Source organism: Carcharodon carcharias, chromosome 1 (genome assembly GCF_017639515.1).
Source record: "Carcharodon carcharias isolate sCarCar2 chromosome 1, sCarCar2.pri, whole genome shotgun sequence".
In the NCBI taxonomy this organism is placed as follows: domain Eukaryota; kingdom Metazoa; phylum Chordata; class Chondrichthyes; order Lamniformes; family Lamnidae; genus Carcharodon; species Carcharodon carcharias.
In genome coordinates this window covers 328569-350170 of record NC_054467.1, presented here as the reverse complement: position 1 = coordinate 350170, position 21602 = coordinate 328569, and the positions used below count along the sequence as shown (strand labels likewise).

The 21602-nt window shown below is 44.7% G+C and overlaps 1 protein-coding gene across 2 annotated transcripts in view; it reads right to left on the bottom strand.

The window, feature by feature from the left end:
• The window catches only part of slc49a3 (solute carrier family 49 member 3), a 53342-nt gene extending 37126 nt beyond the window's left edge, over positions 1-16216 (bottom strand). For both annotated transcript variants that reach the window (XM_041197677.1, XM_041197687.1), the window contains exon 1: positions 16090-16216. In XM_041197677.1, the coding sequence (XP_041053611.1) occupies positions 16090-16206 (117 nt within the window). In that variant the 5' untranslated portion in view covers positions 16207-16216. The remainder of the gene's footprint in view (positions 1-16089) is intronic.
• Positions 16217-21602: the final 5386 nt, after the last annotated feature.

Below are 21602 nucleotides of genomic sequence, written 5' to 3'. Positions count from 1 at the left end.
CTGTGATTACAATAGCTAAAGACCATTACAAGCATTGTAAAACTCAAGTGCTTTGTGACCTTGCAGGATGTCTTGTCGTTGGAAAATCGACAGAAATAGAAAAATTGCTAAATTTCTATGCAAAGTTTCAGTGTGGACAACAGGGGTGATAGACCACTAGCATTAACTTGTACTAATGTTCAACATATACAGAAAAGCAAGGACCCTCAAGTTTGAAAGTTAACAAAATGATTAAAACCTGTAATTTTCAAGGTTTGGGGGAACTTCCATGAACAAAAATCATTTGGAATTTATAATCCTCAGGCAATAATTTAGAAAGACAGCCGATATCTAAAGATATCTCCACAAATGTATAAAACTGCACCAGATGCTAAGGATTGAAACAAAAATGCAAAATGGAGAAGCTGTCAGGGCTATACATGAGCCATGAACTTTTTGTTTTTTTCACTGATGCTGCCCAACTCATTTGAGTTTTAAGAACATAAAAAATGGGAGGAGCCATTCAGCCCTTTGAGCCCACTCCACCATTCAATGAGATCATGGCTGACCACCTACTTCAACCCCATTATCCTGCAATTTCCCATATCCCTTGATGTTTTTAATATGTAAAAACCTATTGATCTCTGTCTTGAACTTGCTCAATGGCTGAGCACCCGCAGCCCTCTGGGACAGAGAACTCCAAAGATTCACCACCCTCTGGAGAGATTCCTCCTCATCCCAGTCTTAAACGGTCTACCCCTTATTCTGAGACTGTCCTCCCTTGGTCTCGAACCCCCAACCTGGGGAAACATCCTTCCTGCATCTATCCTGTTGAGCCCTGTAAGAAGTTTGTATGTTTAACTGAGACCACCTCTCATTCTTCTAAACTCCAGAGAATAAAGGCCCAGTCTATTTAATAATCGTTCCTCATAGGCAAATCCCTCCATCCCAGGGATCAGTTTAGTGAACCTTCGCTGCGCTCCCCCTATCTTTCCTTAGGTAAGGAGACCAAAACTGCACACAATACTCCAGGTGCATTCTCACCAAGGCCTTATATAATTGCAACAAGGCATCTTTACTTATATACTCAAATCCTCTTGTAATAAAGGTTAATGTATCATTTGCCTTAAATGCTTGCTGTACCTGCATGTTAGCTTTCAGTGACTCAAACAAAGACACCCAATTCCCTTCGAAGTTCAGCACTTCCCAGGTTCTCACTATTTATGAAATACTCTGTATTTCTGTTTTTCCTAAAGTGGATAATCTCACATTTCTCCACATTGTATTCCATCTGCCAAATTTTTTGCCCACTCACTCAGCCTCTCCAAATTCCCTTGAAATGTCTTTGCATCCTCCTCACAACTCACTTGTCCACCGAGTCTCATGTCATTTGCAAACTTAGAAATATTACATTTAATCCCCACATCCAAATCACTGATATAAACTGTGAATACATGGGGCCCAAGCACTGATCCTTGCAGTAGCCCATTAGTCACAGCCTGCTAACATGAATATCACTCATCCTGTCCTTTAACCAGTTCTCAATCCATGCCAGTATATTGCCCCCAATCCTATGTGCTCTAATTTTGTTTGCTAACCTCTTTTGTGGGACCTTATCAAAAGCTTTCTTAAAATCTAAATATACCACATCCACCAGTTTCCCCTTATCTATTCTGCTAGTTATATCCTCAAAAAACTCCAACAGGTTTGTTAAACATGATTTCCCTTTCATAAATCCATGTTGACTCTGCCAATCCTACCAGTTTTTTCTAAGTGTCCTGTATCACATCCTTTATAATAGATTCCAGTATTTTCCCTACTACTGATGTCAGACTAACAGGTCTGGAGTCCCCAGTTTTCTCCCTCCGTCCTTTCTTAAACAGCGGGGTTACATTTGCCACCTTCCAATCTGCAGGAACTATTCCAGAGTCTATAGAATTTTGAAATATGATCACTAATGCATCTACTGTCCCTACAGCCACCTCTTTCAACACTCTGGGATGTAGATCATCAGGTCCAGGGGGTTTATCTACTTTCAGTCCCATTAATTTCTCTGGTACTTTTTTAAAGTTTGCATTAATATCTTGCAGTTCCTTGTTTAGACTAGTCCCTTCATTCTCCATTATTTCTGGGAGGTTTTTTGTTATTTTCCTCTGTGAACACAGAAATTTTAACCAATATACTCTGTTTTTGTTTCAGATTTCCAGCATCGACAGTGCTTTTTTTTTTTTGGATACTGAACCACAGAATTATACGGCACAGATGGAGGCTATTTGGCCCTCTGGATATGTGCCAAGTCATTAGGAGCAATCCAAACCGAATCCTTTCCATACTCATTTTTCCTAGTTTCAAACACTATTTTCACTTTACTTTCAAGGATTGAACTTTTAAATTGAAATTTAAACTGAACATTTTATAATAACTGCTTTGGTAGCATAGGTATGGAGGCTGCAGGCCAAATGTTTTAGTAACTGCACAGAAAGCTACCAGGAACTGGAGGAATAATCCCCAGAAATTGTAAAATCACTGACACTTTTGGATTTTGTCAGTTTATTAATGCAGGGATTGTCTAAAATCACCCATTGCTCCACATATATAATTTATTTGACAAGTTAGAAAAATAAAAACACTACCAAAATGGCATTTATTTTTGGGGCAGCAGTACGTTAGGCTATGTCAAGTCAGTCACCTCCCAACTCCCCGAAGCCTTTACACAGTCATGGCACAAGTCAGGAGTGCGACAGAATACTCTCCAAAACAAAAATAAAAATACCTGGAAAAACTCAGCAGGTCTGGCAGCATCTGCGGAGAAGAACATGGTTAACGTTTCGAGTCTGTACGACTCTTCAACAGAACTAAGTAAAAATAGAAAAGAGGCGAAATATAAGCTGGTTTAAGGGGGGAGGGGTTAGAGCTGGATAGAGGGCCAGTGATAGGTGGAGATAGCCAAAATATGTCATAGACAAAAGGACAAAGGTGTTGAAGGTGGTGATATTATCTAAGGAATGTGCTAATTTAGGGTAGAAAGCAGGACAAGCAAGGTACAGATAGCCCTAGTGGGGGTGGGGTGAAGGAATCAAAATAGGCTAAAAGGTAGAGATAAAACAATGGATGGAAATACATTTAAAAATAATGGAAATAGGTGGGAAAAGAAATTATTGGAAAAAGGCGGGGGGAGGATCGGAAAGGGGGTGGGGATGGAGGAGATAGTACTCTCCACTTGCCTGGATAAATGCAGCTGCAACAACACAAGAAACTCGACTATCTGGGACAAAGGAACTTGCTATTTCAGTACCCCAATCCACGATCTTAATTAAACATTAATTTTCTCTACCACCAGCACACAGTGACAGCAGTTTGCCCCATCTACAAGATGCACTGCAGCAACTCACCAAGGCTCCTTTGACAGTACCTTCCAAACTCATGACCCCTACCTCCTAGAAGGGCAATAGGTATATGGGAACACCACCATCTCGAAGTTCCCTTGAGTCACACACCATCCTGATTTGGAAATGTCTCACCATTCCTTCTTCACTGCTGGGTCAAAAATTCTGGAACTCCCTCCCTAACAGCATATGGGACGACTTCCATTGGATGGTCTGCAGCTATTGAAAAAATGGCTCGCAACCATCTGCTTGGGGGTAATTAGGGATGGGTATTAAAAACCGGCCTTGTCAGTGACCTCCACATCATGTGAATGAATTGAGGTAGCTTTGTTAATAACGGAAGGTATCAGTGTGGTAGGGAGTAGTGATATTGTGCCATAGATCTTGACGTGGAATCAGTTTGGGAGGAAGTAAGGAACAGCAAGGGGAAGAAATCACAGGTGGGAGTTGGCTATAGGCCCCAAAGAGTTGCCTCACTGTACTACAAAATATAAATCAGGAAATAATCAAGGAGTGTAAGAAGGGCGCTACAATTGTCTTGGTGATTTTAATCTGCATATTGACTGGACAAATCAGATTGACGAGTAACAATGAAGACAAATTTGTAGAGTGCATCAGGGATTGTTTCTTAGAGCTATATGTTGCAGAACCTACCTGGGAACAGGTTATTTTAGAACTAATAATGTGTAATGAGGTAGGATTAATAAGAGATCTCGTAGTTAAGGATTCTCCAGGGGGTAGCGATCACAACGTGGTAGAATTTGAAATTCTGTTTGAGGGCAAGCGACTCGGATCTCAAACCAGTGTCCTCGACTTAAATAAGGGCAATTACAGAGGTATGAAGAAAGAGTTGTCTAAAGCGGCTGGGAAAATAGACTAAGGAGAAGGTCAGTGGATGAGCAGTGGCAGACATTTAAGCAGATATTTCATAACACTCAGCAAAAATTTATCCTGGTCCAAAAGAAGGGCTTGATGAGAAGGATGAATCACCCGTGGTTAACAAAGATGATTAAGGAGGGTATCCAATCAAAAACTAAAGCATGCAAAATGACAATGACTAGTGGTAGGCCAGAGGATTGGGAATTTTTTTTTTTTTAAAGGAACCAGCAGTGGATGACTAAAAAGCTAATAAAGGAGAAAATTGATTACGGAAGTAAATTGGCAAGAAATAAAACAAACAACCAGAGCTTCCGCAGGTATATAAAAAGAGAGTGGCTAAAGTGAGCGTGGGACCCTTGGAGAATGCGATTGGAGAATTGATAAAGGGAACAGGGAAATGGTAGATAATTTAAACCAATATTTTGTATCGGTCTTCACGGTGGAGGACACTATAAACATCCCAAAGATATCAGATAAGCAAGGAGCTAATGGGAGGAAAGATCTTGTAATAGTCTCTATCACAAGGGACAAAGTATTTGAGAAACTAATGGGACTAAAGGCAGACAAGTTGCCAGGACTTGATGGGCTGCATCCAAGGGTTTTAAAGGAAGTGGCTGCAGAGACATTGAAGGCATTTGTGTGCCCTGAATTCACAAGTAATAAGTCCACCAAGACTACTGATTTTAAAAACTAAAATATTAAAAGATTTCAAGCAAATACATAGAACTGCCAATTACTTTAATAGCTCCTAAAATCCCTAATTAACCTGACTCCCAGTTACACCCCCTTTAAGGCAACGGTCCAAAAATAGATATTTTAGATTTTAAACAGATCCAGCAAATTAACACAATACCCTGGACAATGGAATTCAAAATGGCTTCATACTCATACAAAATCCAGAGGCTTCACACCATTTTGTTAGATCTTACAATGCCTTCCCTGGCACACAGCCTCACTCTCCTTTATATACGTTTCACCCATTTTAATATGTAAATTCCACTGTTTCCATATGTCTTTGTAACATTACCTTTCTTATAATATAAATCTTTCCATGTTGCTACTATTCTCATTAACCTGTTTGAAATTCAAATCCCCTTCATCTATCTAAAAATGCAAATTCCCTTTACACCTGAAGACCCCAACCATGTTTACTTATTAGCATTTTAAAGCCACTTCTACACCATACTTTTGATAAGTTCAACTTGCAGTACACTTGGCTACAAAATGTAATTAAATCTCACACAGACACAAAAACACAACCCCAATAAACCTACTTTACAATAAGCCAGAAAAATATTATGAAAACTATTATACTTTCATGACTACTTTTTAAAAGAATATAAAATTATAGTTCAAGTTTTTTTTTAATAATATTCCAATTAAACACAAGGAAGAACAGCACAGCTCAAACCCCTCTGGCAGGTTCATCAGTACCTTTCCTGAACCTACATTAACATTGCAAATCTGCCACTGATCAGCACCTGGGCTTGACTATTCCAACATGCTCCTTGCCAGCCTCACATCATCCATCCTCCATAAATTTAAAGGTTTCCGAAATTCTGCTGCCTGTGTTCTGTCTTAAATGAGCGACCCGTTATTTTTTAAACAGTGACCTCTAGTTCTAGGTTCTCGCAGAAGAGACATCATCTCCACATCCACCCTGTCAAGACACCTTAGGATTGTAAAGATTTCAATCAAGTCACCTCTTACTCATAACTAGACGTGGCAATTTGATGACATTGCCACGAAGACATGAGTTCAATCTCTGTGGACCAAAAAGCACCAAGGCAGCCAAGAACCTTCCTGAATGTCAAAGCTGACATTTATTTAATTCTTCAATATGGCAATCCAGCCTTTTTTAAAATTCATTTATGTATTGTGGGCTTCGCTGGCTAGGCCAGCATTTATTGCCTATCCCTAACTCCCCTTAGGGCGTTGAGCTGCCTGGTAGTTGTGTGACATAAATGTTACTTGCCACTTGTCAGCCTAAGCCTGGATATTGTCCAGCTCTTGCTGAATCTGGACATGGACTGCTTCAGTGAGAGTTATCGCAAACAGTGAATGTTGTGTAATCCTCAGCAAATATCCCCACCTCTGACCTTATGATAGAAGGAAGGTCATTGATGAAGCAGCTGAAGATATTTGGGCCGGGGACACTACCCTGAGGGACTCCTACAGTGATGTCCTGGAGATAGGATGACTGAACCCCAACAACCACAACCATCTTCCTTTGTGCTAGGTATGACTCCAACCAGCGAAGAGATTTCCTCAATTCCCACTGACTCCAGTTTTGCTAAGGCTCCTTGATGCCACACTCAGTCAAATGCTGCCTTGGTGTCAAGGGCAGTCACTCTCACCTCACCTCGGGAGTTCAGCTCTTTTATACGTATTTAAACCTGACCCACTAAAATTCAGCAGCGAACAATCCAGACTCAGCAATAAGGCCAGGGTATCCAGAAGGGAGCTAGGAAAGGCTGGCAGATATTCGAGCAAAATTCCACAGAGAGGACCCAGTAGCTCAAGCAAACTGGGCACTGACATTCTAACACTTGTCAGAAGAATTAAATTCCAGAACATCTTCAATATCACAAGGATGTGACACTAGTTTTAAAAAAATAACCTTGACTCATCCTTAGCAAGCTGCCAATGTTACTAGCATTACATAACCCTCCACTTCATATTCCTTTCTCCCTCCCCATTGTATCATTGTTAAATTTTTCACTGTTTTCAATAGATGTTCTAGATTTTTGGTTCCGATTAAATACTGATCAACCAATAACTGCATTCATTGATTCAACTTGTTCAGTCTTGTATCCCTCCATCACATATTTAAAAGTGCTTTAAACTTCTTCTTTTCACTCCTTATTCTTGGTTTGAAACAAAACTGGGGCAAATCATTTAACTTGCCATTTCCACATTTTCTTTAAAAAAAGGGAACAAAATCAGAACTGAAACAAGTGGCTGAAAATTTAGAAAACACCCCAAAACCTATAACCAGCAAAGACTCATGACATCAAAAGGACGTGATACAAAGTGACCACAGTAAAAAAAAAAGTGCAGTCAGCATTTAGTCTTTGTGCATGGCCAGGAATCATCATATTTTTTCTAATATTACTGTGGAATACTTTAAAGCAGGCTTTTTTAAAAATTCATTCAGGGGATGTGGGGTTCGCTGGCTAGGCCAGCATCTATTGCCCATCCCTAACTGCCCTTGAGAAGGTGGTAGTGAGCCACCTTCTTGATCTGCTGCAGTCCATGGAGTGCAGGTACAGGCATAGTGCTGTTAGGGAGGGAGTTCCAGGATTTTGACCCAGTGACAGTGAAGGAACGGCGATATATTTCCAGGTCAGGATGGTGGGTGGCTTGGAGGGGAACTTCTAGGTGACGGTGTTCCCATGTGTCTGCTGCCCTTGTCCTTCTAGTCAGTAGTGATCGTGGGTTTGGAAGGTGCTGTGTAAGGAGCCTTGGTGAATTCCTGCAGTACATCTTGCAGATGGTACACACTGCTGCTGCTGTGCACTGTGGTAGATGGAGTGAACGTTTGTGAATGTTGTGCCAATCGAGCAGGCCGCTTTGTCCTGGATGGTGTCAAGCTTCTTCAGTGTTGTGGGAGCTGCACTCATCCAGGCAAGTGGGAGTATTCCATCACACTCCTGACTTTTGCCTTGTAGATGGTGAACAGGCTTTGGGGAGTCAGGAGGTGGGTTACTATTCACATAATTCCTAGCCTCTGACCTGCTCTTGTAGCCACAGTATTTATATGGCTAGTCCAGCTCAGTTTCTGGTCAATGGTAACCTCAATTCAGCACTTCGGGATCATTTTAACCTCATGGGAATCATGGGATCGGGTAGAATGCTGATTTTACAACCTTATCAATCTCGCTCTCCTGTGATTTCAATGGAGAGTAAAATTAGACTGGGTGTCGCACCTGATTTGATCAGTTTCAGAGTGAGACTTTTAAGTCATATCACCCCAATGGTGCCTGTGCCTTCACTTTTAATGGACAATCCAACACTACAGCTTCCACTTCTTCAAATGTTTATCTACTTCTCCATTGAAAGATGCAGTGCTGATCAACTCAACTACTTTCCATTTAAATGAGATATTTGCTTCCAAATCAGCACCATCAGGACATCTTAAAAATACCTGAGCTAAGAAGCAATCAGAAAATCTCCATTCCACAGTCTGACGCTCAGCCACACGCCCATTCAAATGCTTCAACTCAAGTTTAACTTAGTCTTTAAAAACAAATAAATTCCATACTATGGCTGTCATTAAAAAGGGGAACATTGAAAACAGGATAGAGAAATCCTACCACAATTACCTACTTTTGAACTTTCCAAGTAGTTGTGCGCAGTATATCAGAACAGAAATTAGCACAAACATGTTTTCTCTGTCACTCCCAAGCAACTGATGAAATGGGTAGATACAAGAGATAATTGGATGTTTCCCAACAGAAGCCCCAATGATTCCAGTTTTCCTTAGCCTTTTTTTACTCCAAATAAATATAGCAACTCAGAGTTTATTCAGGATGCCAAAAGGAAACTACAGACCTCAACTCACAAGAATTGAGAATGAGAAAGTAAATGATGAAACCCCGCCCAACATTGAAGTAGTAACATTTGCCAGGAAAGATGGCTTGTGCAATGCTCAGTTAAACATTTTTAATTGAAGACTACATTTTATTTTTCTGAAACTTTAAACAAAAACAGATCCAAGTAATTGCAAAAAGAATCAATATGCTGATACAGTAGTAATACATTACTGATTTTAAAATTTGAGTTCAATTTACTCTAAACTTCACCTCGTGAAAGAACATTTCCATCCTTCTATAGCTCAGTGTGCACAGTTTTGATTAAGCATGTTCACCGAGTCAGTGTTTTTGCCCTTCATACCTGCACAGGTATTTTTTTTTTTAAATGGGATGAAACAGCTGGTACAGGTTTTTTAACCACTCCGGCAAGTATATTCAGCTCCTATGAATGTTTATCAAGTGCCCATCTATTACAAAAACTAAACACAAAACATTTGCTGTAATTGCAGTGAGATACATGACTTATTTTATCCCTATTTGTTTCCATAACTGTTCTGAAATTTCTCAAAAGGGAATCCAATCTCCATACTCTCTCAAGGTCTTTTGGCCACTTAGTGAAGCTTAGTCAACTAGAATTCTTTTGCAATGCAGTTTTGAAGTTTACACTACAATGATACAATGAAATATCAACATATTAATGCACAATTTACTAAAACACATTTATTTTAACTGCTATCAAAGCATTTTATGCAACGCAAAACGCTCTTCTACAAAATGAACAGCAGATTCATTTTTGGCACAATCAGAAAACACCCCAGCATACCCAACAAAATAACATGACATGGGCACAATTCTTTTAAGTCAACAATGGGCACATCCGTTACAGCATACAGAACAGAACTGAGCGAGCCAAAAATTTCTCCAGTCACTTATACAACTTGGAAAGGGCAGGGTAAAGAAATCACTGTCTGCACAGTAACGTGGCTGGGAATCATTAAAATAAGTGATGTCCTATAGAAACAACATAACAGGCATTCCAAAATAATATTTTCAACAATAATTAATTTCTACTTATCAGTATCTCATCATGTTGATGATTCTTCCTTCTGGATGGCTGGCTAGAAGTCAGGTGATAGTGTTGGCTGTGGGTTCATAGATGGTTTATCTTAGCCTTGCAGGCTCTCCCAGAGTGAGGACCTCTGCTGTTAGCTGGTAGAGATGGTGAGAGCTGGAGAGCAGCTATCCTCTCTTTCAATTCTCAGTGGCTGCTCTTGCTGATTTGAAGGGTTGACACCATTTTTGATGGATTGCCATCTAGGTTGCGATTGGACATCTGCTTCTCATGTGTTGATGTTGACACAGCAGACCTTCATGGAGGCTTCAAGATTGTTTTGAACCTTTCCTTTGGCCCTTGGGTGAACAGGCTTTCTGCATAACTCCAAGTAGAGCACCTGTTTGGGTAATCTTGAATCAGGCATTCTGGCGACATGTTTCTGTTATGGCTGATGGTAAATGCTGAGTTGTTCAAATCCCAGTGGGAAACTTGAAACAACTGCCACAACTGTTTTGCAATTTGTATTTATTTCAAGACGCTTGTCTTGAAGTCAGTAGTAAAAAAAACCGAGTTTTACAGGGTTTCTTACAAAATTAAATTAAACCTTTATTAATACACAAAATTATTTTAAACACATAGATCTACAAATTGCTTTGATAACTTCTAAATCCCCTACTTAATCTCCCAGTTACACTTTCGTTAAGGAAACATTAAGACTTTAAAAGACCCAAAGAAACATGATACCCTGAACAAGTCAAATTCAAAGTGAGTTTTCTTAACTTCAGTTGTTTGAAGACAGCCGCTTGAGGCATAGATGCTGAAGGCTTTTCACATTTGTTAAATCTTAAAATGCCTACCCTTACACACAGCCTTCACTCCCTTATACATATTTTCTCCTTTGAATGCAAATTCCCATTGTTTCACCATGTCTTTGGACTTTATCTTTCTGGTAATAAAAATCTCTCATAGTGCTAAGTTTTACCTGTATCCTTTGGGAAAAATAAATACACTGTTTCTGAACTTCACCTGGATAGGTGACACATTTCACTCCTCCTTTGAAAATAATCTAGTCTGGTTTAATTAAAAAGCAAATGTCCTTCTACACCTTACATTCTAAACTTCCCCCACGTTTACCTACTTAACATTTCAAACCTAGCTCATTTCCTAATACATCAAAGCCATCAGAGCAGTGGCCTTCAATCCAATTAAGTCACACACACATATAGGCAGATACCACTATTTTACAATAAATTTCAATAACATTATATCTTCCTGACAGTTCTGTCCACCCCAGTTGATGAGATCATAATGCTAGCTATAATTAGCATGTCTTAGAGGACACTCATGTTTGTTCTTTTGTTCTCCTACCTGATTTGCAAGATATTAAGACTGCATGATTGCCCTGGGGCCTCGATATGGCATAAGTCGTCCAAGCTTCAGAACCATAGAGAAGCATAGGGAGAACCACTGCCCGATAGACTTGAGTTTAATATTGCATCTGATATGATGATTCTCAAAACTTGAGTACGTAAGTTACCATAGGCAGGACTAGCATGCTGGACTCAGTGTCAGCATTTTGGGATGGATAGCTTCCAAGAAATGGGAAGTGAGGGCATTTTCCAACACCTCAGCCTGAATCTTAATTGAATTTGATACATTTGGTCTGGGTTGATGGAGGGCTTTGGTCTTCCTGATGGTCAGGGCAAGTCCTATGCTTTCATATTTGATAGGCTTCTGTTGTAGTTTTTCAGAGTGAGCACTAACTTGTGCATCATTGGTATACTGGTTGTCATCTTGGCTTTGGCCTTCAACCAGCTGAGGTTAGTGCAAAAAGTTGTCACCACAACTGCTTGGAGCCTTTCAGTAGTAATTGCAAATGCTGTATGAAAGATCAAAAGTAACGTTGGTGCAATGATGCTGTTTGATGTCTGTTTTGAAAGGGTAGGGATTTGTGGTGGAGCCACTGCATAGTACTGTTATTTACATATTGTCATGTAGGAGATAGATGATGTTTGTGAACTGAGCTGAGCATCCATAGCACTGCAGTACCTTCCAAAGGGCAGTTTGGTTCACTGAGTCAAAGGCTCTGTGAGATCAAAGGAAGTCATAAAGGGGATGTTCTGCTCTCTGCACTTTTCCAGAAGTTGGCATGCTATGAAGATCATGTTGCCTGTTCCTCTGGCGAGTTGGAAGCCACACTGGGACTGTGCAAGAACGTTCTCTGCAATTGAAGAGCGGCAATTAAGTAATAACCTCGCTAGGACTTTGCCAACGGTTGAGAGCAATGCTCTGCTGCTGCAATTACTACAGTTTGACTGGTCTTCTTTCTTGAAGATTGTGATCACCATGGCATCTCACAGGTTACTTGAAATTTCTTCATTCTACCAGAGTTTCACAAATAGGTACATACTTCAGAGATCAATATCTCTCCTCTCTGATTTAGTACTTCCTCAGGGGTATTCAGGATCTGAAGCTTTGTTGTTTTCCATCTGGTAGACAGCAATTATCATTTCATTGAAACACTGGATTATCACGTTTGATTCTATGTTGTGGGAGGTTCTCCAACAGGTGCATGTTTGCCATTGGCAATAGTAGCCCATGGGCTCCAACACACAGATATTGATTAGTACCTCCTAGCAAGATCCATAAAGCAGACAAGGGAGGAATCAATGAACATGGAGGTGGCTATACTTTCTTCTAGGAAGGGAACTCACAAGAACAACACAGAATTCATGGAACACAATAACAAAATACTGCATAGCTGGAGTTAGTTTTACAATCAAAAACGAACTCATGTAGAGACTCCACGAACCCTCAGAGATCAATGAACATCTTATGACACTGAACCTTGAGCTCGAAGGCAATCTGCCACCATCAGTGTTTATGACGTGCTTAAATTCCAAGGACCAAGTGAAAAACCTTCTATTCCAACTGAGACACAATCCTGGTAGCTGCACCATTACAGTCAAAGATCATACTTCTCGATGATTTCAATCCCAGAGCAGGAGACAACCACACCCTTGGGCTGAACTCCACTGGAAATTCCAATACCAACTGTGCACATCTTACCGTGTGCGTTGAACAACCTTGTCACTAACAGCCTTTGCCTCCAGAAAAATTGTTGCAAGACATCCTGTCAACATCCAAGATTAAAGCGCTGAAACCTGATAGACTGAGATAGTCAGGACCAGGGATTGCAATGACACATCCAATGGTTACAGTTGACAAACATTGGAGAGATCACCAACTCAGTTTTTTGAGATTGGTGCTTGAGGAAGTTCCCAGAAGAAACCGGCAGCCACAAAAGGTTTGATGTCTCTGGCCTTTCAAACACCTGGCTCAAGGAATTTCAGGAACAAATCAACTGGAAACTATAGAAATGGCCAGTCCCATCCAAGATAACTGGCAATCATTGAAATCCGTCATCTCTTACACATACTAAGAAATCATCAGGCACACCACTAAAAGATAACAAGATCTCGATAAGAGTGATGAAGAAATATGCAAACTCGATTGTAAACGGACAGCGCCCTAAACCTGGCAACAGGATCCAAATTCCACAGAAAAAATGTCTGCACACCAGACAGACAAAATTAACCTCAAAGAACCACCTATAGTTTGAAGAACAAATGGTGCTTAGAGAAGGCTGAGGAAGTTCAACTCTTCACTGATATGCATGAAACATATGCCTTTGCCAAGGAAACAAAAGAGATCAATGGACCCTCAACATTCAGGCCAACAGTAAGAACCAAGGATGACAAGGCTCCCCTTAAAGACATAAGCAGTATGAATAACCGTTATGTTGACCTACTCATTCAGAATAAACATGAACCAACTTTACAATGAAACACTGCAAAGGGACAATCATACCCTCACACCGTCAAACCACATCAGTAAACCAGAGACCTTAAATCTGTTCCTCTCTAAAACTCACACCTTAAATCCATGCTTTAAACAGCAGCACACCTTTCTACCCTCCCTTCCCCACTCTCCCTACCCCCTCCCCCCTCCCTGTCCACTCTCCCTCCTATTCCACCCATCTCACCCTCCCCTCAACACACCCCCTTCTCTTGCCCCCCTCCACCCCCTCACTCCTCCCCACCCTTTCCCCTTCCCCCCACTCCCCTCCCCCTCCCTGCCCCCTGTCCCCACCCCACCTCTGCCCTCTCTTCCCTCCCCTTCCCCCCACACCCTCCCCACCCTCTCCCCTCCCCCTTCCATTCCCCCCTCCCCGCTTCCCTTCCCCCCACCCCTATCCTCCTCCCCTGCATCCTCCTGCCCTTCCCGCCACCCCCTGCCCCCTCTCCCCTCCCTCCACCCCTATCTCCTTCCCCTGCCCCCTTCCCTACCCCCTCTCCCCTCCCCTACACCCTCCCCCTCTTCCCTACCCCTCCCCTCCTCTAATCCCCTTCCCCCTACCCACCTTCCCCCTCTCCCCGCCCCTCCCCCCTCTCCCCACCCCCTCCTCTCCTCTCCCCCTTCCCCCCTCCTCTTGCCTACCCTGCCCCCCACCCCTACACCTCTCCTTTCCCCTGCCCCCTCTCCCCCACCCCTAGCCCCTTCCCTTCCCCCCACCCCTACACCCTCTCCCCTCCCCCCACCCCTGCCCCCTCTCCCCTCCCCCCACCCCTGCCCCTTCATCCCACCCCTACCCCCTCTCCCCTCCACACATACACACTCTCCCCTCCCCCCCACCCCAACACCCTCCCCCCACCCCTACACCCTCTCCCCTCCCCTACCTCCCTCCCCTGCCCCCCACCCCCTCTGCCCCCGCCCCTACCCCCTCTCCCCCCGCCCCTACCCCCTCTCCCCCTTCCCCTACCACCCACCCCCCCGCCCCTCCCCCTACCACCCACCCCCCCCGCTCCTCCCCCTCTCTGCCTTCCCCCTGCCCCTACCCCACCCCTCTCTCCCTTCCCCCCACCCCTCTCTCCCTTCCCCCACCCCTCTCTCCCCCTTCCCTTCCCCCACCCTTATCCCCTCCCCCCCACCCCTTTCCCCCTCCACCCTCCCTTCACCCCACCTTCCCTTCCCCCACCTCCCTCCACTCCACTCCCTTCCCCCCACGCCCCTCCACTCCCTTCCCCCTCCCCCCATGCCCCTCCCCTCCCTTCCCCCCACGCCCCTCCCCTCCCCCCACGCCCCTCCCCTCCCTTCCCCCCACGCCCCTCCCCTCCCTTCCCCCCACGCCCCTCCCCTCCCTTCCCCCCACGCCCCTCCCTTCCCCCCACGCCCCTCCCCTCCCCCCACGCCCCTCCCCTCCCTTCCCCACTCCCTTCCCCCCACACCCCTCCCTTCCCCCCACTCCCCTCCCTTCCCCCCTCCCTTCCCCCCACGCCCCTCCCCTCCCTTCCCCCTCCCCTCCCTTCCCCCTCCCCTCCCTTCCCCCTCCCCTCCCCCCTCCCCCCACGTCCCTCCCCTCCCTTCCCCCCTCCCCCCTCCCCTCCCTTCCCCCCTCCCCTCCCCCCTCCCCCCACGTCCCTCCCCTCCCTTCCCCCCTCCCCCCTCCCCTCCCTTCCCCCCTCCCCTCCCTTCCCCCTCCCCTCCCCCCTCCCCCCACGCCCCTCCCCTCCCTTCCCCCCTCCCCCCTCCCCTCCCTTCCCCCCTCCCCTCCCCCCTCCCCCCACGTCCCTCCCCTCCCTTCCCCCCTCCCCCCTCCCCTCCCTTCCCCCTCCCCTCCCTTCCCCCCTCCCCTCCCCCCTCCCCCCACGCCCTCCCCTCCCTTCCCCCCTCCCCTCCCTTCCCCCCTCCCCTCCCCCCTCCCCCCACGCCCCTCCCCTCCCTTCCCCCCTCCCCCTCCACTCCCTTCCCCCTCCCCCTCCACTCCCTTCCCCCTCCCCTCCCCCCTCCCCCCACGCCCCTCCCCTCCCTTCCCCCCTCCCCCCTCCCCTCCCTTCCCCCCTCCCCTCCCTTCCCCCCTCCCCTCCCCCCACGCCCCTCCCCTCCCTTCCCCCCTCCCCCTCCACTCCCTTCCCCCTCCCCTCCCTTCCCCCCTCCACTCCCTTCCCCCCTCCCCCCCTTCCCCCCACCCCCTTCCCCCACCCCCTTCCCCCCACCCCCTCCACTCCCTTCCCCCCTCCCCCCCACCCCCTTCCCCCCACCCCCCCCACTCCCTTCCCCCCTCCCCCCCACCCCCTCCACTCCCTTCCCCCCTCCCCCCCACCCCCTCCACTCCCTTCCCCCCTCCCCCCCACCCCCTTCCCCCCACCCCCCCCACTCCCTTCCCCCCACCCACTTTCCCTCTCCTCTCACATACCATAGCATTGGAGCAGCTGAGGGTGCTACTGACGAACAAAATGAACCACCGGCGCCGGTAACTCCGGTACCTCAGGCCAGAGCTGGGCTCAGAGCTTCCCGCTCCCACCGGCTCCATCGCTCCCGGGAACCGGCAACCGCGCATGCGCCAATATCACTGCCTGCCTCACTGAACACCGACAGCCAATGGGAGGTGGGGGGGCGGAGCCAGCTGTCCCGTGACCAGAAAAATCCGGATCCGGATTCACACCCATTCCTCACTTTGCAAAACCTGGATCTGGATTTACACCCATTCCACACAGTGCAAAACCTGGATCTGGATTCACACCCATTCCGCACTGTGCAAAACCTGGATCTGGATTCACACCCATTCCACACTGTGCAAAACCCAGATCCGGAATCACACCTCTTCTGCACTTTGCAAAACACGGATCTGGATTTACACCCATTCTGGACTATGCAAAACCCAGATCCAGATTCACACCCATTCCCCACAGTGCAAAACCTGGATAAGGATTCACACCCATTCCCCACAACCTGCAAAGCCCAGATCCAGATTCACACCCATTCCCCACAATGTGCAAAACCCAGATCAGGATTCACACCCATTCCCCACAACCTGCAAAAGCCCAGATCCAGACTCACACCCATTCTCCACAGTGCAAAACCCGGATCCAGATTCACACCCATTCCTCACAGTGCAAAGCCCAGATCCAGATTCACACCTGTTCCTCAACCTGAAAAACCCAGATCCAGACTCACACCCATTCTCCACAGTGCAAAGCTCAGATCAGGATTCACACCCATTCCACACAGTAAAAAAACCCAGATCAGGATTCACACCCATTCCACACAGTGCAAAACCCAGATCAGGATTCCCACCCATTCCACACAGTGCAAAACCCAGATCAGGATTCCCACCCATTCCACACAGTGAAAAACTCAGATCAGGATTCTCACCCATTCCACACAGTGAAAAACCCAGATCAGAATTCACACCCATTCCACACAGTGAAAAAGCCAGATCAGGATTCACACCCATTCCACACAGTGCAAAACCCAGATCAGGATTCACACCCATTCCACACAGTGCAAAACCCAGATCAGGATTCACACCCATTCCACACAGTGCAAAACCCAGATCAGGACTCACACCCATTCCACACAGTGCAAAACCCAGATCCAGATTCACATCCATTCCCCACAATGCAAAACCCGTATCCAGAATCATAAACAAAACACAGAAAATGCTGGAAAAACGCAGCTGGTCTGACAGCGCTGTGGAAAGAGATACAGAGTTAATGTTTCGAGTCTGTATGACCCTTCTTCAGAGTGGAATTTTGGAATTCTCTGCCTCAGAAGGTAATGGAGGCAGGATCACTGAATATTTTTAAGGCAGAGGTTAATAGATTCTTGTTAGGCAAGGGAATCAAATGTTATCGTGGTTAGATGGAAATGTGGAAATCAAAACACAAGGTGATCAGCCATGATCTTATGAATGGTGGAGCAGGCTCGAGGGGCCAAATGGTCTACTCTTGTTCCTATTTCTTATGTGCTAATCAAACCTATTACCCACAGTGCAAAACCCAAATCCAGAATCACACCCGTTCCCTATAGTGGAAAACCCAGACTCGGATTGTAAGAAATTGATGATTTAAAAAAATATATAAAATCATAAAAATATTGTATTATTCTGTGGAGAAATCTGTATGTGTATGATTTAATTAAGCTGGGCAGAGATTAATAGGGGACACGTTGTCTGGGGAGGTTGAAACATGAAAAGGATAGACGTGTTAGGTTTGAGATACAAGTAAATAGGTTAGATCTTACATTTGCATTTTTAGATAAATTGACAGTTTATTTGAATATCAAAGGGGAATCAGAGGTTACAAAAAATATGTTTGCACCTTGCAGGAGTTCCATAGGTAGATAGATAGCGTGGATATTATATTGTATTGACATTGATAACAAAGACAAGATGGAAACATGAAAGATCTTATATTTGGAAGGGTTTGAGTTTCAAAGAGGTGTGAGAACAATGGAACTTGAGATGAAAGGATAAAAAGGTATTTCACAATAGCTGTTGGAGCTGTTGAGGTTGAACAGAGAGAGTTGAGATGTCATGTGGGATGCCTCTATTAGAGCTTTGGCCTTTTGCATTGGGTATTATTACTGGAGTTTTATTGTTAAACATCTATAAGGGAGTGTTACCTGGCAGGTGTTTACTTGTGGGTCTGACCAAGCAGGCAGTCTTTTTGGGGAAACGTTTTGTAAGACTAAGTTTAGCTGTATATCCGTAATCTTGTGCGCTGAAGCTTTCTTTTATTCTTGTTAATAAAACTTTTACTTTTAATTTTTAAAATCCTAAAGGTGTTACTGGACCTCTTATTGCTGAGATTGATATATCTTCTTCTCGTTTTCAGATATGAAAAATAGGATATGGCCTGTAAGCCAAGTTTCTCTCTGGGATTTGGTTTGTGCAGCAATCAACACCAGCTGTGGCCAAAACAAATTCGGGGGCTTATCCAGGGTTATTAAAATTCCTTGATTGGGTTGGAGTTAGTGAATCCAAGGAATATGAGTGCGAGAAGAACACTGAGCTCAGGAGTTTTGTGTTGAGGTGTTTTAAATTTGTTGGGCAGCAAAATGGCTTTGGCAATTGCTACGACTTTTCTGGGAGTAGAAAATCTAACTGTAGAGTATTTGAAATCTCTGACTAAAACTCAGTTGAAAGAATTAGCAAATGAAGTGCAGGTAGAGATAAAAGTGGAATTTCGTAAGGCTAATATGGTTAAAGTACTTAGACAGCATTTAAAGTTGGAGGAGGGGCACCTGAAACTCATGTGTCATAGCTGGAGGTTGAAAGACTTCAGTAGCAAATGAAGAAGCTTGAATTTGAACTTCAGGGAGAGATGTTAGCAACTTGGGAAAGAGGGAGATAAAGAGGTAGAGAGCTACAGAGAGAGAGAGAAGCCAGACAATAGAAATTGTCTAAAGTGAAACATAGAATAAATGAAGAAATGAGAAATAGTGATTCAGGTGGGGACTTTGATTCCTTTGAGGAACTTAACTTAACTAAAAATCTTCGGTTAGTGCCTAAATTTAGAGGATGGAGTTGAAAGATATTTCACCTCATTTGAAAAGATAGCTATGAAATTGAATTGGCCAAGATACGTTTGGACCATCATGTTACAAAGTGTTTTGTCAGGTACAGTAGTGAATGTGTATGCTAGCTTATCAGAAGAACAGTCTACAGATTATGAAATAGTGTAGGTAATATTAAATGCTTATGAGTGTGTCCCTGAAGCTTATCAGTTGAAGTTTAGAACTCTAATGAAAAGATTCCATCAGACATTTGTAGAATTTGCAAGAGAAAAAGAAATGATCTGGAATCAAAGGTTCAGGGCATTAAAATTAGATAAGACTTTTGAAACTGTAAGTGAGGTCATGATTATGGAAGCATTTAGAAATAACATTCCAGTAAACATTAAGACATATTTAGATGAAAGACAAAGCAAAAAGATGAGGGAGCTGCTGTTTTAGCTGATAAATATGATATTTTACACACACAGTTGAGTGTAGAAAAAGGGTCATATAGAAATCAGGAAGGAAGTTGGAGATATAGAAAACCTACTGATGGTAAAAATGTTATTAATGAGAATCAAGCTGAAGTACACCAGTCTATTAAAGATGGAAAAGTGTAAAGCAGAGTTGAAGGAAGGTAACTGATATGTTACCATTGTAATAAGGCTGCACATATGAGATCAAGTTGTTGGAGGTTAAACGAGAGGCAAGGTAAACGAATGTTTTTTGTAAAGGTGGAGCAGGAAGAATCAGTAGTAACTAGGGAAGTGGGAATGTGTTCCACAACTTACGCAAGGGAGTTCAGAAGGGCAGGTTGCAGATGCTGGGGCCAGTCTTCAGCCAATTTGATTCACTCCACGTGATATCAAGCAATGGCTGAAGGTCCTGGATACTGCAAAGGCAATGGGCCCTGACAACATTCCGGCAATAGTACTGGAAACTTGTGCTCCAGAACTAGTATCGCCCCTATCCAAGCTGTTCCAGTACAGCTCCACACTGGCAACTTAGCCGTCAATGTGGAAAATTGCCTAGGTATGTCCTGTACACAAAAAGCAGTACGAATCCAACCCGGCCAATTACTGCCATGACAGTCTACTCTCAATCATCAGTAAAATAACGGAAGGAGTCAGCAACAGTGCTATCAAGTGGCACCTGCTTAACAATAACCTGCTCACTGATGCTCAGTTTGGGTTCTGCCAGGATCATCTGGCTCCTGACCACATTACAGCCTTGGTTCAAACATGGGTAAAAGAGCTGAACTCCCGAGGTGAGTGAGAGTGACTGACCTTGACATCAAGGCAGCGTTTGACTGAGTGTGGCAACAAAGAGCCCTAGCAGAACAGGAGTCAATAGGAATCAGTGGGAAAACTCTCCACTGGTTGGGGTCATACCTAGCACAAAGCAAGATGGTTGTGGTTGTTGGAGGTCAGTCATCTCAGTCCCAGGACATCACTGCAGGAGTTCCTCAGGGTAGTGTCCTGAACCCAACCATCTTCAGCTGCTTCATCAATGACCTTCCTTCCATCATAAAGTCAGAAGTGGGGATGTTCACTGATGATTGCACAATGTTCAGCACCATTCGTGACTCCTCAGACACTGAAGCAGTCCATGTGCAAATACAGCGAGACCTGGACAGCTTGGGCTGATAAGTGGCAAATAATATTTGCACCACACAAGTGTCAAGCAATGAACATCTCCAACAAAACATAATCTAACCATCGCCCCTTGACATTCAATGGCATTAGCATCACTGAATCCCCACTATCAACATCCTGGGGTTACCATTGACCAGAAACTGAACTGAACTAGCCATATAAATACTGTGGCTACAAGGGCAGGTCAAAGCTAGGAATCATGTGACCAGTAACTCACCTCCTGACTCTCCAAACCCTGTCCACCATCTACCAGGCACAAGTCAGGAGTGTGATAGAATGCTCCCCACTTGCCTGGCTAAGTGCAGCTCCAACAACACTCAAGAAGCTCGACAGCATCTAGGACAAAGCAGCCCGCTTGATTGGCACCACATCCACAAACATTCACTCCCTCCACCACCGATGAACAGTAACAGCAGTGTGTACCATCTACAAGATGCACTGCAGGAACTCAACAAGCCTCCTTAGACAGAACCTTCCAAATCCACGACCACTGCCATTTAGAAGGACAAGGGCAGCAGATACATGGGAAAATCACCACCTAAGTTCCCCTCCAAGTCACTCACCATCCTGACTTGGAAATATATTGCTGTTCCTTCACCGTCGCTGGGTCAAAATCCTGAAACTCCCTCCCTAACAGCACTGTGGGTGTACCTACACCACATGGACTGCAGCGGTTTAAGAAGGCAGCTCACTACCACCTTCTCAAGGGCAATTAGGGATGGGCAATAAATGCTGGCCCAAACAGCGAAGCCCACATCCTGTGAATAAGTGAAAA